Raw genomic sequence first — 13,979 nt, 5'->3', positions numbered from 1 at the left:
ATAAACAAACAGAAAAGTGCAATCGTTGTACAATGGTAACTTGTGTACACCTGAGTATAATAGTACGATAAGAAATAGAAAGGATGTTAAATGTAATGTGGAAATCGTCAAAGTTTAGAATGAATTTTTCATAAAGATAATTTCTAATTTCGTTGTCATGGCTAGCACAGCTACACCTGTTAAATAAATGTGTGTTATAAAAGTGAAAATTCTAATTAAAACATGCCAAAATAAACTTAATTTTCTTCACAATTAAGAGTAAAGTTAATTAGTAGCAAGTTCACATGCTTTGGTTCTGACAAAAGGTACAATTAGTACATTGGTTTTATAACCTGTTCGCACTCTCGGAGCAGAGTTGCCCCTGGAGAGATCTTTCTTTGTATTGCTCCTGACAACAAGACTTCGTCACAGAATGACAAACGTTACTACTGTCTGTTATTTCGTAATGAAATTTTTATACGTTACTCTGTATAAGGTTATAAACATATCAACTTATACATATTTTAAAAGGTTCTTTATCATCTATAAATATTAATAAACGTACACAGTGCTCATTATAACCTAGAAGACAATTATCGAAGAATATTTCCAACAACCAATAACAGATAAACAAATTACTTCATTTCGACTTATAACGTCAAAAGAAAGGAATGACGTAACACAAGAGGGTAGTAATATACGCAGTTACAAATGTAAAACTTCAAAATATTAATAGACTTCTCACACATGAGCCTGGGCCCGGCATAGCCAAGCGTGTTAAGGCGTGCGACTTGTACTCTGAGGGTCGCGGGTTCGCATCTCCATCACGCCAAACATGCTCGCCCTTTCAGCCGTGGGGTGTTATAATGTTTGTCAATCCCACTATTCGTTGGTAAAAGAGTAGCCCAAAAGTTGGCGGTGGGTGGTAATGACTAGCTGCCTTCCCTCTAGTCTTACACTGCTAAATTAGGGACGGCTAGCACAGATAGCCCTCGAGTAGCTTTGTGCGAAATTCAAAAACAAACAAACAAACACATGAGCCTGTTTACTTTTTGTATTCTTTTTAACTCATCTCATGGGTTTACTTTTCCCTCATAGTTAAACTCACTAAGATTTACTAATATCTTGCCTTTCAGGTCAGTAAGCCTAAAGGTGCTTCTCTCATCTATTTTACAAGATTAGGTCAAAAATAGTTTGAACGTGATCACAGAAAACAAAGAGTTGAATGTGCGTCCCGGGGTCGAACAGTCTTCCTTTTCATTACAAAAAAAATCATACGTTAACTAGTAAATAAATCAATCAACCAATACTGAGAAGCTTAATATAAATATTAATTTGTTTAAACAAAGAGTGTTGCCTCAAGTCTTAAACAAATGTATATAAAAAGTTAATGAGAGATCGCTCGTTAATGAGATGTTATTTCTCCAACATGAAAAAAAAAAAAATCCAAGTATATGTATATACGTTCAATAATTTAATGAGTTTCCATTCCTGGTTAATCATCTATAGTCATAACAGATTGAAACTTGTGGTAATAGTACCTAACAAACGTATAATAGAAGTTATACACACACATATATACATGTGTGTGACCGTGTATCTTGTGCAGTTTTATTTATAACTAGAACACCAAGTTCAACAATGACTAAATGAACAAATGTAGAAGAAACGTATTATCTTATTTATTCACATCAACAGCGTTATGTTTCTTTCGATGTTTTACTTTGATGTAATATATCTAACACTGAGATGTATTTCCCGCCTTCACGGTCTGTTACTAATTCCTCGAAACCATCTAATTTCCTGTGTACTCAGGGGATTTATAGAACAAAGGCGTAGTGTACTTGAAGGTTTTATCCCTGTAAAGAATCATCGAATTATCTGTAACGTTGACAAAACGCGAGATAATAAATATGCGGATTAGGTGATCGTATAGACAACTCATTGTGACAACAGTAAACTTGCGCCGTTTTCACCTCTAACATCTATACATTAATATGCACGTAATGTTTCTTAACAAAAACTTCATAAAAGTCTAGAAATTTCTAATTTTATAAGCCATCATTCGTTGATATTCTTAGCATTTTTATTTAGATTTTTATTGTTTTCTTTTGAACTTACGTTATATGCCAATATTTATTTTTCTAACAACAGTGTGCAGTTTGGTAATATAAATAGCGTCTTAGCCATTACTGTGTCTGTTGTATTCCAGCCGGCCTGATGAACTTTGGTATTAAACGAAAGGCTTCGTCAGGATTGGATATAACAGACATGCTGTGTTGCCATATTATTACACAGTCTTCTTTAATTGCCCTCTGACTGGCGCAGTTGTATATCTGCGGACTTACAACGCTTAAATCCGGGTTTCGATAACCATTGCGGGCAGAACACAGATATGCGATTGTGTAGCTGTGCGCTTAATTGCAAACAAGCAAATTTTTTTACTCTCGCCATTAAGTTCTTAGAATTACTTCATATTATTGTTATTTTAGTAACTAAGTATTGAAAATTAAACCTTTACTCAATCACGTTAAATAGAAACCAGATGGCATCTTTAAAAACATTTTAATTAGCAATGGTAGTATACGTCATATACAATATAATATTTTATTTTTAGAAACGATGAATAGTTGCTATGTTTCCTATGCATTGTGTTCCCAGAAAATGTTAAATAAAATAAACTGTCTTAACGACGAACCACTGCCTTCCTTTACAGCAACGAAATAAAACAAGCACGAATGTCTGACAGCCTCGATTCAAAGAGTTCGTCTACCCTATTTCCTCCCGAACTCAAACGTTAACAAGAACATTACAGTACCAAAAGCCTAATCTTCACCACATGGAGAACTGCGGAATTCCCCTTGCCACCAGGTTTATTAGCCCAGCCACCATCTGTGGAACCTAATGAGCTTCACTAAATGTACAAGAAACACTCTTGGAACACAGATAGTTAGTAACTTCCAATGACGTTCTAGTTCGTTAATAAAATCCTTAACAAACATTCTAATTTCCGGCATGTTCCTATTCAAACAATGTGCAAAACACTAAGGGTAAAAACTTTCTCGGGCCCGGCATGGCCAAGAGTGTTAAGGCGTGCGACTCGTAATCTGTGGGTCGCGGGTTCGCATCCCCATCGCGCCAAACATGCTCGTCCTTTCAGCCAACGTTATAATGTGACGATTGACCGTCACATTATAACGCCCCCATGGTTGGCGGTGGGTGGTGATGACTAGCTGCCTCCCTAGTCTTACACTGCTAAATTAGGGACGGCTAGCACAGATAGCCCTCGAGTAGCTTTGTGCGAAATTCAAAAACAAACAAACAAACACTTTCTTTTTAATATTATGGATGTCTGTTAAAAAAATGAAGTTTACAATAAACATTGTTATAACAAGAAACTATAGACCTCGGAACATCAATAAACAAATAATGTCATTCTCATGAGGTAACCGCCTACTGAGATTGTTTTTTTAATAATATTGCTCCACGTGTTGTTTGTATATTTCTAACATAGTTGCCTCTCATTATGTTTAACAAAAGCTGAAAGCAAACATGTAGAAGACTGTCCACATCCGTATTATAAACGCCTAACTCGGCAACCGATCAATATTATAAGTCAATGGCTCCTTTTGAATGGATTACAATTTTTTTTGTACACAAGAGACACTAGTACAGATACGTTTTGTATAATATAGACTAAAATATCGTAAACCTCAAGGACAACACGTTCAAGGAATATTTTAATGTACAACATTTGGTTGCTCAGGGAGACACATTCAGAGAATGTCTCAGTGTGGATTGAGATTATGGCCGAAATAATGCATTCTGAGAGGAACGATAAGAAAAGAGCATTTAATTAGTTACACTGATTAATTACATTCCAAGTACATAGCTTGCTCTGATAGGAAGTGAATAGTAATTAGCATAAGTTAAACCTTCGTGGTTGCTCACGGCTACAAGTTCATAGTTTACAATATAAGCAAAATCCCAGTGGTTGTCAGATCAAGACGATCAGATAATATATCAATCTATAAGGAGTAAAGTCTCCATGGCTTCTAAGGATAACACGATCAAAGAATATATCAATCTATAAGGAGTAAAGTCTCCACGGCTGCTAAGGATAACACGATCAGAGAATATATCAATCTATAAAGAGTAAAGTATCCATGGCTACTAAGAATAACACGATCAGAGAATATATCAATCTATAAGGAGTAAAGTCTCCATGGCTACTAAGAATAACACGATCAGAGAATATATCAATCTATAAGGAGTAAAGTATCCGTGGCTGATAAGGATAACACGATCAACGAATATATCAATAGACAACATTAGTAAACCTTTCATGGGTTGTTCAGGGAGGGAAACGAATTCATAAACTTTCTTATTACGGCAGTAAAATGTTCATGGTTGCCAGGAGCAACCCATTGCAAATAAATATATTTGTTTGTCCAATAGCACATAATGGAAATATAATGGTTAAAAGAAACTCAACAATAAATCACTTGTTCATAGTGAGGCAGAGGCTTAAAGCGTACAAAACCGATGCTAATTTTTTCCATATTTAACCGTTTTGTTTAAAAAAGCTGCAGACGGAAAAAAATTAAGGTGGATTATCCTTTAATCAATTAACGGTTTTCTACAATAACAATATTTCCATTTATTACAGACATTCATTACTGTTATTTCTTACACATGTATCCATACCTCAGAACGCAAGTGAACAGTTTGTTTCTCAACAGTGTTGACCCATCCAACTATTTAAACATCTCACCTAACATTTATTTAAACCTTTAGCTATAGGTTTACTTCATCAATATAGTTTTACTAATCTATTAGAATTTAGGCGTGCAAACAACGGGATCTTTAGCAAATGGCCTAGCAAATAAACAGCATGAAAATAGAACCTCTACACCTATGGTCGTTTAGAACCAGTCATCCTAAGTACTTGATGAGAGACGATACAGCGTGCTTTCTGCTAGTATTGATTTTATAACGTAGTTGGAAGTAACAACTCTTGCCCAACAATATTTAATAGTAGGAAAACTTTAGTAAACAAGTGTTATGAGATGTAACTAACACTGAAAACTTTAATTAATCTTAAAAACTGAAAATAAAATGTGGATGAATAGATATAAACAAAACTAAGCATGACTAATACTGCTGCTATTTACTGCAGAAAAGTGTCTAGTTAACGACACTTGGCAACTAATTACTGGGAACAAAGTAAAAAACTGTGGATTTGGGTGAACATCGTTAGTTTGTTTCCATTTTTAAAAGTACTTATTCGAAATTCAATTTAACTGATGAGACAACGTCACTTTGTCTTTTTTTGACATGATACATGTTTACCTGCACGCTTTAAGAAAATAGGATGACTTTATTACAGAACGTTTTAAGATATTGTTTTCTACTGCACTTAAAACAAAACATGACAATCCTTCGTTTCTTACACCAAAAGTTACTTTCCTAACACAGATATTTCTCAGAAAATGAATAAGAAGAATCAGTAAATGTTTATATATATATTCAGAGAGATGTGAGACAACTTCTTAGGAAACGGCTGAGTTTTGTTTGTTGATGTAACCATTAGCATGTTATATGGTGCTTGTGTTTTAACAATTCACAGGTCAGTTCATTGAAGGAGGATAGTCCGAGATTTTCATGGGTTTGCCTTTTATGGAATGTTAAATGTAAAACAGTGATAATGTGAGATGAAACCTGTAAAAGTAAAACCATTAACAACAGGGAATTTAACGAATTTAATTTCGTTCTTCTACTTTTTCACGTCACAAATAACAAAAAGAAAGGAAGCAATAGAGAACACGGAAGAAGATAGTGTAACCATGACAACAAAGTCTTTGAACGTTGGAGCAATGAAACCCAATATTCCTTCAGTAAAAAAAACATTGCTTCAGTTTAGGCTAAATCAGAGTAAATCATATTAAAACACGTATTGCTTGAAAAGAATAGTTTCTTTTCTTCTGATTCACAAGCTAATCCTTCATTCTTCCTTGTGTAGGTTAATAAAGACGTTTAAGACCAAAAGATGGATTTTTTTTTTGTATGAGATAAGAGATGCTGCTGTAATAAAACTTGAACGTGTACTATTACACAAACAATCTAATTTAAAAACGTATAATAACCATTGAGATCTAATACATACTGCTTGAGTAGTCTATCGATATTGATTTACTTGTTTCGGATGCATTTGGGCCTGGCATGGCCAGGTGGTTAAGGTACTCGACGAGTAATCTGAGGGTCGCGGGTTCGAATTCCCGTCACACAAAACATGCTCGCCCTTTCAGCCGTAGGGGCGTTGTAATATGACGGTCAATCCCATTATTCGTTGGTAACTAGCTGCCTTCCCTCTAGTCTTATACTGCTATATTAGGGACAGCTAACGTAGATAGCCCTCGTGTAGCTTTGCGCAAAATTCAAAACAAAATCATACCAGTTGTATTTGAAAAGAAAGAAACATTGCTTTCACCAGTTCTTTATGCATTGTCTTTTTTTTTTAATGCAATAAGATAAAACTCTTATATTATTTTTTTACCGAAGATATTTCTATGATTATATTTTAAGACGAATATCGCTATAACTATTTTATTAAAACAATTGCAAGCAGACAACTACACATTTGGCGAAATAACCACAGGAAGTTTTCTTTAAGCTTAACATCTTTACGAAAAGCAGTATGCAGAAAAAGGGGACACATGTTTTGAACAGAAACTGAAATCGTTAAAATATCTAAGCAACTACTGATGTTGGCAAACATGGCTCAAGTAGCTTCTGTAGAAAACAAAGTTTCAAACTGAACTCATGCTACTTGGCATGGTCCAATTGTTATTACAAGCTCTTAATGCCCCCCAGTGGCTCAGCGGTATGTCTGAGGACTTACAACGCTAAAAACCGGGTTTCGATACCCGTGGTAGGCAGAGCACAAATAGCCCATTGAGTAGCTTTGTGCTTAATTAAAAAAACAGAAAAAACATAAAACAAACTCTTAAACATCTGAAACGAGTTAAATAGAATAATTGTTGTAAGAAACAAAGTTTCAAAGGATTGGCTCAAACAACTTGACTTGAACCTAACGTTATTGTGATGGATTTACTGTTATACATTTATTTTAATACCTATGTTTGTTTCCGTTTAATGCATCTAATATATATTATTAAACGTGTTTTGTGAAAGTCCCGCCTGTTCTATAAATTTATAGAAGATTCTCGAGTGTAAGAATCCAATGTACGATGCATATAGACTATTAGTGGTTGTCAGTATTATTGCCAGCTGAATTTTCGAGAATTTCGCCTAATGAGTATAAAAGGTAGCCATCGCAACACGCGGAAAGGCAATAGAATATTATTGGTTCACTACAGTCAATATACTATAAGCCTCGGAAACTATAATTGTGACAAATGGTTATTAATCGGAAAACTACAGATATTTAACTTTTATAGATTTCGAACATTGCAAACCATTCAACTTTATAGAATTAACTTCGGATGTTAGTATTTCAACGAGGACATTAAATATCTATCTTCCTCTGTGAAAGGTTAGCTTGTAAACCGCGTTAGGTTAGACAAGAATAGAGCTAGTTAGCATTCCCACCAAGTGAAATGTGTCAACATAAAATTAATTCGCTCGTCGTGGACCTGGGCCGTCGATATTCAGTTCCAGACCAGATTGAAGACTGAATGTTATTTTTAAGTTTGTAAAACTCTTGATATAAACCATTATTTGTAATAACTATTTACAATAACCGTTATTATAAATTGTATTGTTGTTTGCATATTAACATATATTTGTGTTAAGAAAGAAAATTATGTTTATCAATCTTGTTGGCAAATATCATAAATTTAATAATACTGACATTCAATTAACTTGAATTTAAATTAAACATTCTGGTTATTTAAAATATTAATACATATTGTACGTAACATAATAAATCGAAGACTTATATAAATATTTTAGAAAAATGCTTTTGCTGGTCCGGTTTAAGTAAAATATGTCACTAAGAGATGCAGGAAACGATCTTGATGACTAAGCTCAGATTTTGTTTTTACTTAAGCCTATAGTTATTTCAGAAAAGTATCGGTGATGATCTGAGTCAAGTAAAATAGGTTCCAACTACCGTAGAAAGTAAAGTTTCGTAAAATCGGGATAAAGACGTTTGACTTAAGCCTATCGTAAAAATTATACAAAAGCAGAAAAATCGTTCTAGAAATTAACTGCACGCGTGAATACGAGGCAAAAGATGTAATAATTGTAGGAACATATTTAATTTATCAGGACAGGCGTTTCAGTTAACAAACGGTGCATCTTTGAAATTCGGGAAAGACGTCTCTTGAAAAATGTGTTTTTAGTTCTAACCATAAATGATCTAACTTGTGTTTTTATTCAAGAAAATACATTGTTTTTTATAGTTTTATATGTTTATGTATTTAACATATACTTATGATAAAACCTACGTCATACTGTTTGTTTGTTTTTTTCATACCTTCATAAACTCCACACTGGATTCGAGAGGGTTGTCAAATCGAAACAATAACAGGAAACTTTCTTCAAGTGGTAGAAGTTGAGCCAGCTGAACAGAGAGAAATTTAATTCAAAAAATCAATCAATAAATATTTTCGACAAAAATAACTTTAAAGAACTGATTAAACCTTCATGAAACAAGGCTGTTAAATTCATCAACCTATCATTAATCAGTTTCCCAATCAGTTCTTCGTTTATCATTTATTATTGAAGTTTATGGTGACCTCAGAACCTACTTTCTCTTAAGCTCCAGTTTTTCCAGTCCTGGTCTTCAAATGTAGCTAGCAATCTTAGAAATGTCATTGACTCAATAAGCTAAAAAGACATTTTCTCTCTTTATTTTTTACATCAACTGTGTTTTCAATTCTTATACTATGTCAGGTTCTGTCACAAACTAATTTACGGAACAGCCTTCTTTTGTCACTTACGATACTGTGTTTGATTCGGAACACCTTTTTGAGAATTAACCAATAATATATCGTTTGTGATGAAAGGAAAATACGGATTTTTCTGTGTCTATCTTACAGATTAAGATCAACGAGAATTCTAACAATGTGAAAAGGCAAGCTTTCCAATCACTCGGAGTAAAAACAATGTTTACTTGTGACTATAAAAAAAAAACAAAAGAAAACCAACTACATGGTAACTTTTTACAGCTAAACTACTTTTTGTTCAAAGGATATTTTTAACGTTAAATTGATATATTTAATAAAAAGCTTACGAATTATGGCTACAACATTACGATAACTAGCCTCAACTGACTGTTATAGTCTTCAAATGACAGTGTTTTTATGTTATAATTACAAATAATTTAGCATTATAACTGAAACAAATAATGATAATTGAAAGTTATAATCATAACAAACCATCATAGGTTACTTTAATAATTACAAAATAAACTAATATAACTATTTGTTTATGAGACGCCAATATCCCAGTACTATTCTCTTATTATATTATTCTGTTATAATACGATGATAACTGTGTTATCGGAACTAGTAAGCTGATGCATCTAATAAAAATTTTATATTTGATTGTTCCAAAAATGGCTTTTTATTTTTGATTCTTAATATTGTTTTATTAAGTTAAAAACTATGAAAAATTAGTTATAAAATGAAAAATATCTTGTGCGAAATATTTAATATTATTAGCTTTCAAAACGTAGAAGTTTAACAATAGTAGTGTATTATCTAAATGAGCATTTTCAGCAATAGGAAAACAAAGTATGCTAATGTGTACGGTTTTAACCTAATTTTTTGCATTTTAATAGAGAGAATAAAACCTAAAATATCTCATTTGATCTATAGTAAGGATCTGAAGTGAAGATTTACATTCATATCTTCTAGAGATGTAGTGGTGCCGGAGTGCACCAGATTGCCACTTTGGCAATTGAAATTGGAGCTGAGTACCGACACTTCAAAAACTAAAAATGTTTATACATTAAAATGAGCTATTCAGTTTAAGTGTCTTTTGTAACTAAGCTCTCGAAGTGTCAGATAACACTCTGGCTGTTTATGCCCCGCCCCCTTGTCCACTGGTGTAGTTCTCTCAGACTGCCCAGCACACACTTTCTCACTCTCCCCCCAGGAGATGGCGTCAGACACCATGCGACCAATCCGGCTCAACAGCATGTGTCAAAGCGTTAAAATTGTGAAATTTTTTTTGTATGTCATGTGGTAATTAAGACAAACAAATATGATATTAAAACACTTAATGAAATACCTTTTACAATTATACTGTACATTTAAAATGTACACATTTCAAAAGGGTTTATTATTTATATAATATACAACGAAGTTATTTTGAGTTATTCATGTTGACATAACAGGAAGTGTGCAAAGTATTAAAAAGTGAAAGTTGTCAATACTGTTGTATAGTTAGAAATAAATGTTCTTAAACTTTATTTTAATGTTAGTGATACCCACTTGTTTTTTGTTTGTTTGTTTTTACTTTTTTGCATTACATATTTTCTCTTGGTAATGTATAGGTATTTAATTTAACACAGACATGAGTAGTCTCAGATATAAATAGAAAGTTGGCTTTGAATATGAAATCTTTAACCTAATGGTGACGTCACTCATCTGAAAATTTGGATAGAGATCATGCATTATAATATTTGACGGTACAACTTAAACACTGTCCCAGCATTAATTCTTGTTGTGCTTATAGTTTGTTCAATACTTCATTTTTACTTTACAATTGTAAAATTTTACAGAAAGAATTAAATAAACATGTCTAAAACCCTAATAATTTTAGTAAAAGCAAGACCACTACAAAAGAATCTGTTGGTACTCGTTCTCAAGAGATGCTGAAGTGAAATGAATGTCAAACACAAATTACATAATGTTTATTTGGAAGTATAGATACTGTTTTCGTATAATCGGGAGCTTATTTAATTTGTGAGACAATTGTGCTCTTATTTGACTCTACTTCTGATTAAATTAACATATTTTAATTTTTGCTGATTTAAATATAAGGCAGAAAAATGAAAAGCAAATGGTAATCGAAGTATTTTGAGCTTTCATAGAAAAATCCCCAAGTTGTATCTTATATGTATACAGCTTTTGAGAGAATATCTAAATCTTCCTACCTCTCTTATTTCTATTTTTCCATCTCTATTGTCATCATATGCTTCCATGAAAGATTCTTTCAGTTCAGCCATCATTGTTTCAGACACAGTCTTAAAAAAAAATTATGAATATGTGAGTCTTCTTTGGAAAAGAAAGTGAAGAGGAGCAAAAGCAATTAAAAAACATAAAATAATTAAACTAATAAAAAAAGACAGGGTCCAAACGTTTTGACGCATAACAGTCGTTATATTCAGAATGCTTACTCGACTTCCCTCGAATGCATATCCAATGATGTTGTCCAATCAGAATCAAAATGTTTGGCATCATTGCTAATACAAGAGTTTCTTCGATGTTTCTACACAAGCAAGTACAAGTGAAGCTAAAAACATACACACGTAAGGTTACATATCTTTATTATTTATAATATCGTAACATTTTTTCTTTTAATTTTGTTTTATAAAATAGTTGAAAGTTCTCTGACCAAACTTCCGACACTTATTAAACGCTGAATATATTTTAAACTCACATACAGAATTCTATGGTGTAATATTTTTAAAATAAATAAATAAATCATGTGGAAAATAAATATCACAAGATTTTGTGAATATTTGGTTGACCACTGTATTCAGCAACAACAATAATAATGAACGTAGTTTCACAAGTACTTTGAAAGTATCTTCTATAGTCAGTCAATCTACAATTGTTTAAACGATTTGTAAAAATTAAGTTTATTAATCACTGTAACGGATTTACTGTTATACATTTATTTTAATATTTGTTTGTTTTAGATTAATATATATTTTGAAATGTATGTAACTTATATTGTTAAATGTGTATTGCGTATGTTCCGCCTGTTCTCTAAATTTGTAGAAGATTCTCGAATGTAAAAATAAACAATATATATTTTACAAAAACACTAACATATCTTCGAGTATTGTTGCCAAATGAAGTTTCGAGAATCTCGTCTAATGAGTATAAATGGTAGCTATCGCAAAACGCGGGGAGACAATATAATTTAGTTAGATTGCTACAGTCAGTACACTATAAGCCTCGGAAGCTAAAATTGTGATAAACGCTTATTAATCGGCAAAATACAGATATTTTACAGCTTTTGAACATTACGAGCCGTTCAACTTTAGAGAATTAACCGAATTAACTTCGGACATCAGTACTTCTGCAAGGACATTAAATTTTTTCCTCGGTAAAAAGTGAGCTTTTAAACTGCGTGAGAGCTACCAAGAATAGATCTAGACTGAGTCTTGTTTGTGAGTTTGTAAAGTTTTGTACATAACTCATTATTTGTAAATACCGTTACAATAAATTGTATTGTTGTTTGTATATTGAAATATATTTGTGTTTTAGAAAGAAAACTGTGTGTATAAATCTTGTTGGCAAATACACATAGACATTAAATTAACTTCTAAGTTAAAATTAAACTTCTGTCTACTTAAAATCGTGACACATAACGTACATAACATAATAAATAGGAGACTCGTTGGAGATCATTTATAATAGGTGACAATCACAAAAACTAATACATATATATTTTTTCGTTATGCAAGTTCAGGTTCTTAAATTATTTTATAACGTTTATGGAAGCAAACTTCTCACTGAATAATTATTTGTTTTTTTATGATTTTTCGCGTAAAACTATGGTATAACAATATGTAAATAAACGTTTCTAATTTTGAGCTAATGAGCTAGACGAAAGACAGTTTATCAACAGCAACTAAGCCAATTTTTGGACTAATCTTTTCTTATTCAATAATGAAATTCAAATTTTACTATCATAACAAACACACACACACATACACACCCAGCCTCAAAGAGCAGGGCGCTTTATTTGTGGTTTAGTTAGTTAGAGTCCCAAACCATGTGCCCTCAGATTAAGAGGCCAAGTAAGTTATACTCAGCCCTTCTATCGACTTTAAATGACATTTTGATTGTATATTTTTATATCTCGAGATCTTCGTAGGAGTAAAGTGTTTGCAAACTTTAATATTCAAAGTAAATTTTTAAGTAACTTGATTTAACTGTAAAACAAGATCGAGTTAACTTCAACTACAAATTTGGTGTCTGTCAACCATACTTGGCCAGGAGGAAACAATTAAATACACGAAGTTAAAGGTAATTAATAACTAATAAGCAATTTTACCACAATAGAAAGAAAAGTTTTGTGGGTGCATGGAGATGAGCAAGATGAAAGCAAAAGTAAAAGAAAAGAGACAATTAAAAAAATCTATAATAATTTTATTATTTCTGTTGATTCGAGCTTTAGCACTAGAGGGACATCATGACCTCTTCTTCTAACAAAAAAAAACGATAGAATGATGAAAAAATGTTTTAAAACACTAGAAGGTAAAGAAGACAATACTCAGATATTCAATTTATTTATACATGTCAAATTATTTCTCATCTAGATAATATTTTGTTATCTCCAAGTATGAAAAAAAATGGAAAAGGAATTTTAATAACATACCTCAGACCCCACATCTGTGACGTTGACGCTGGACACGAATTCTCTCAAGAAGTTGTCCAACTCTCTGCCCTCAATATAACCATTGCCTGAAGAAAAGAACTTGTCGTTTATATATGTAAGATATAAACATGAAAAGAAAAAGTTTAATTAGTTATCAAATAGATAAAAAAGGCGTGACTGTTTTTGCTTATCACCACGTTTTATTACCAAAGCAAAGAATAATAAGTATTTATCAGAGTAAAAAACAATGTTGGACTAAGGTTAATAAAAACAGTATTAAATCCTGAAATTGCAAAGACGAACTATTTAATGGAATATATATTTTTTTCTACCAAAATTACTCAAAGTTACTTCATGTCAGGAGGTTTTGATGAGGGAACAATAAACATTTATGCTCTAATAATTTATATAAT

The 13,979-nt window shown here is 32.3% G+C and overlaps 1 protein-coding gene across 1 annotated transcript in view; it reads right to left on the bottom strand.

Moving 5' to 3' along the window:
• Nucleotides 1-13,979, bottom strand: part of LOC143236035 (calbindin-32-like) — a 100,884-nt gene that overhangs the window by 26,409 nt on the left and 60,496 nt on the right. The window contains exons 2-4 of the mRNA XM_076474265.1: nt 13,567-13,652; nt 11,108-11,197; nt 8,480-8,566 (exon numbers count right to left, since the gene is read on the bottom strand). Of these exons, the coding sequence (XP_076330380.1) occupies nt 8,480-8,566; nt 11,108-11,197; nt 13,567-13,652 (263 nt within the window). The remainder of the gene's footprint in view (nt 1-8,479; nt 8,567-11,107; nt 11,198-13,566; nt 13,653-13,979) is intronic.

This window comes from Tachypleus tridentatus, chromosome 13 (assembly GCF_004210375.1).
Source record: "Tachypleus tridentatus isolate NWPU-2018 chromosome 13, ASM421037v1, whole genome shotgun sequence".
Lineage (NCBI taxonomy): Eukaryota > Metazoa > Arthropoda > Merostomata > Xiphosura > Limulidae > Tachypleus > Tachypleus tridentatus.
Note: the sequence above shows the minus strand (reverse complement) of the source record. Positions and strands in the feature narration are given on the sequence as shown.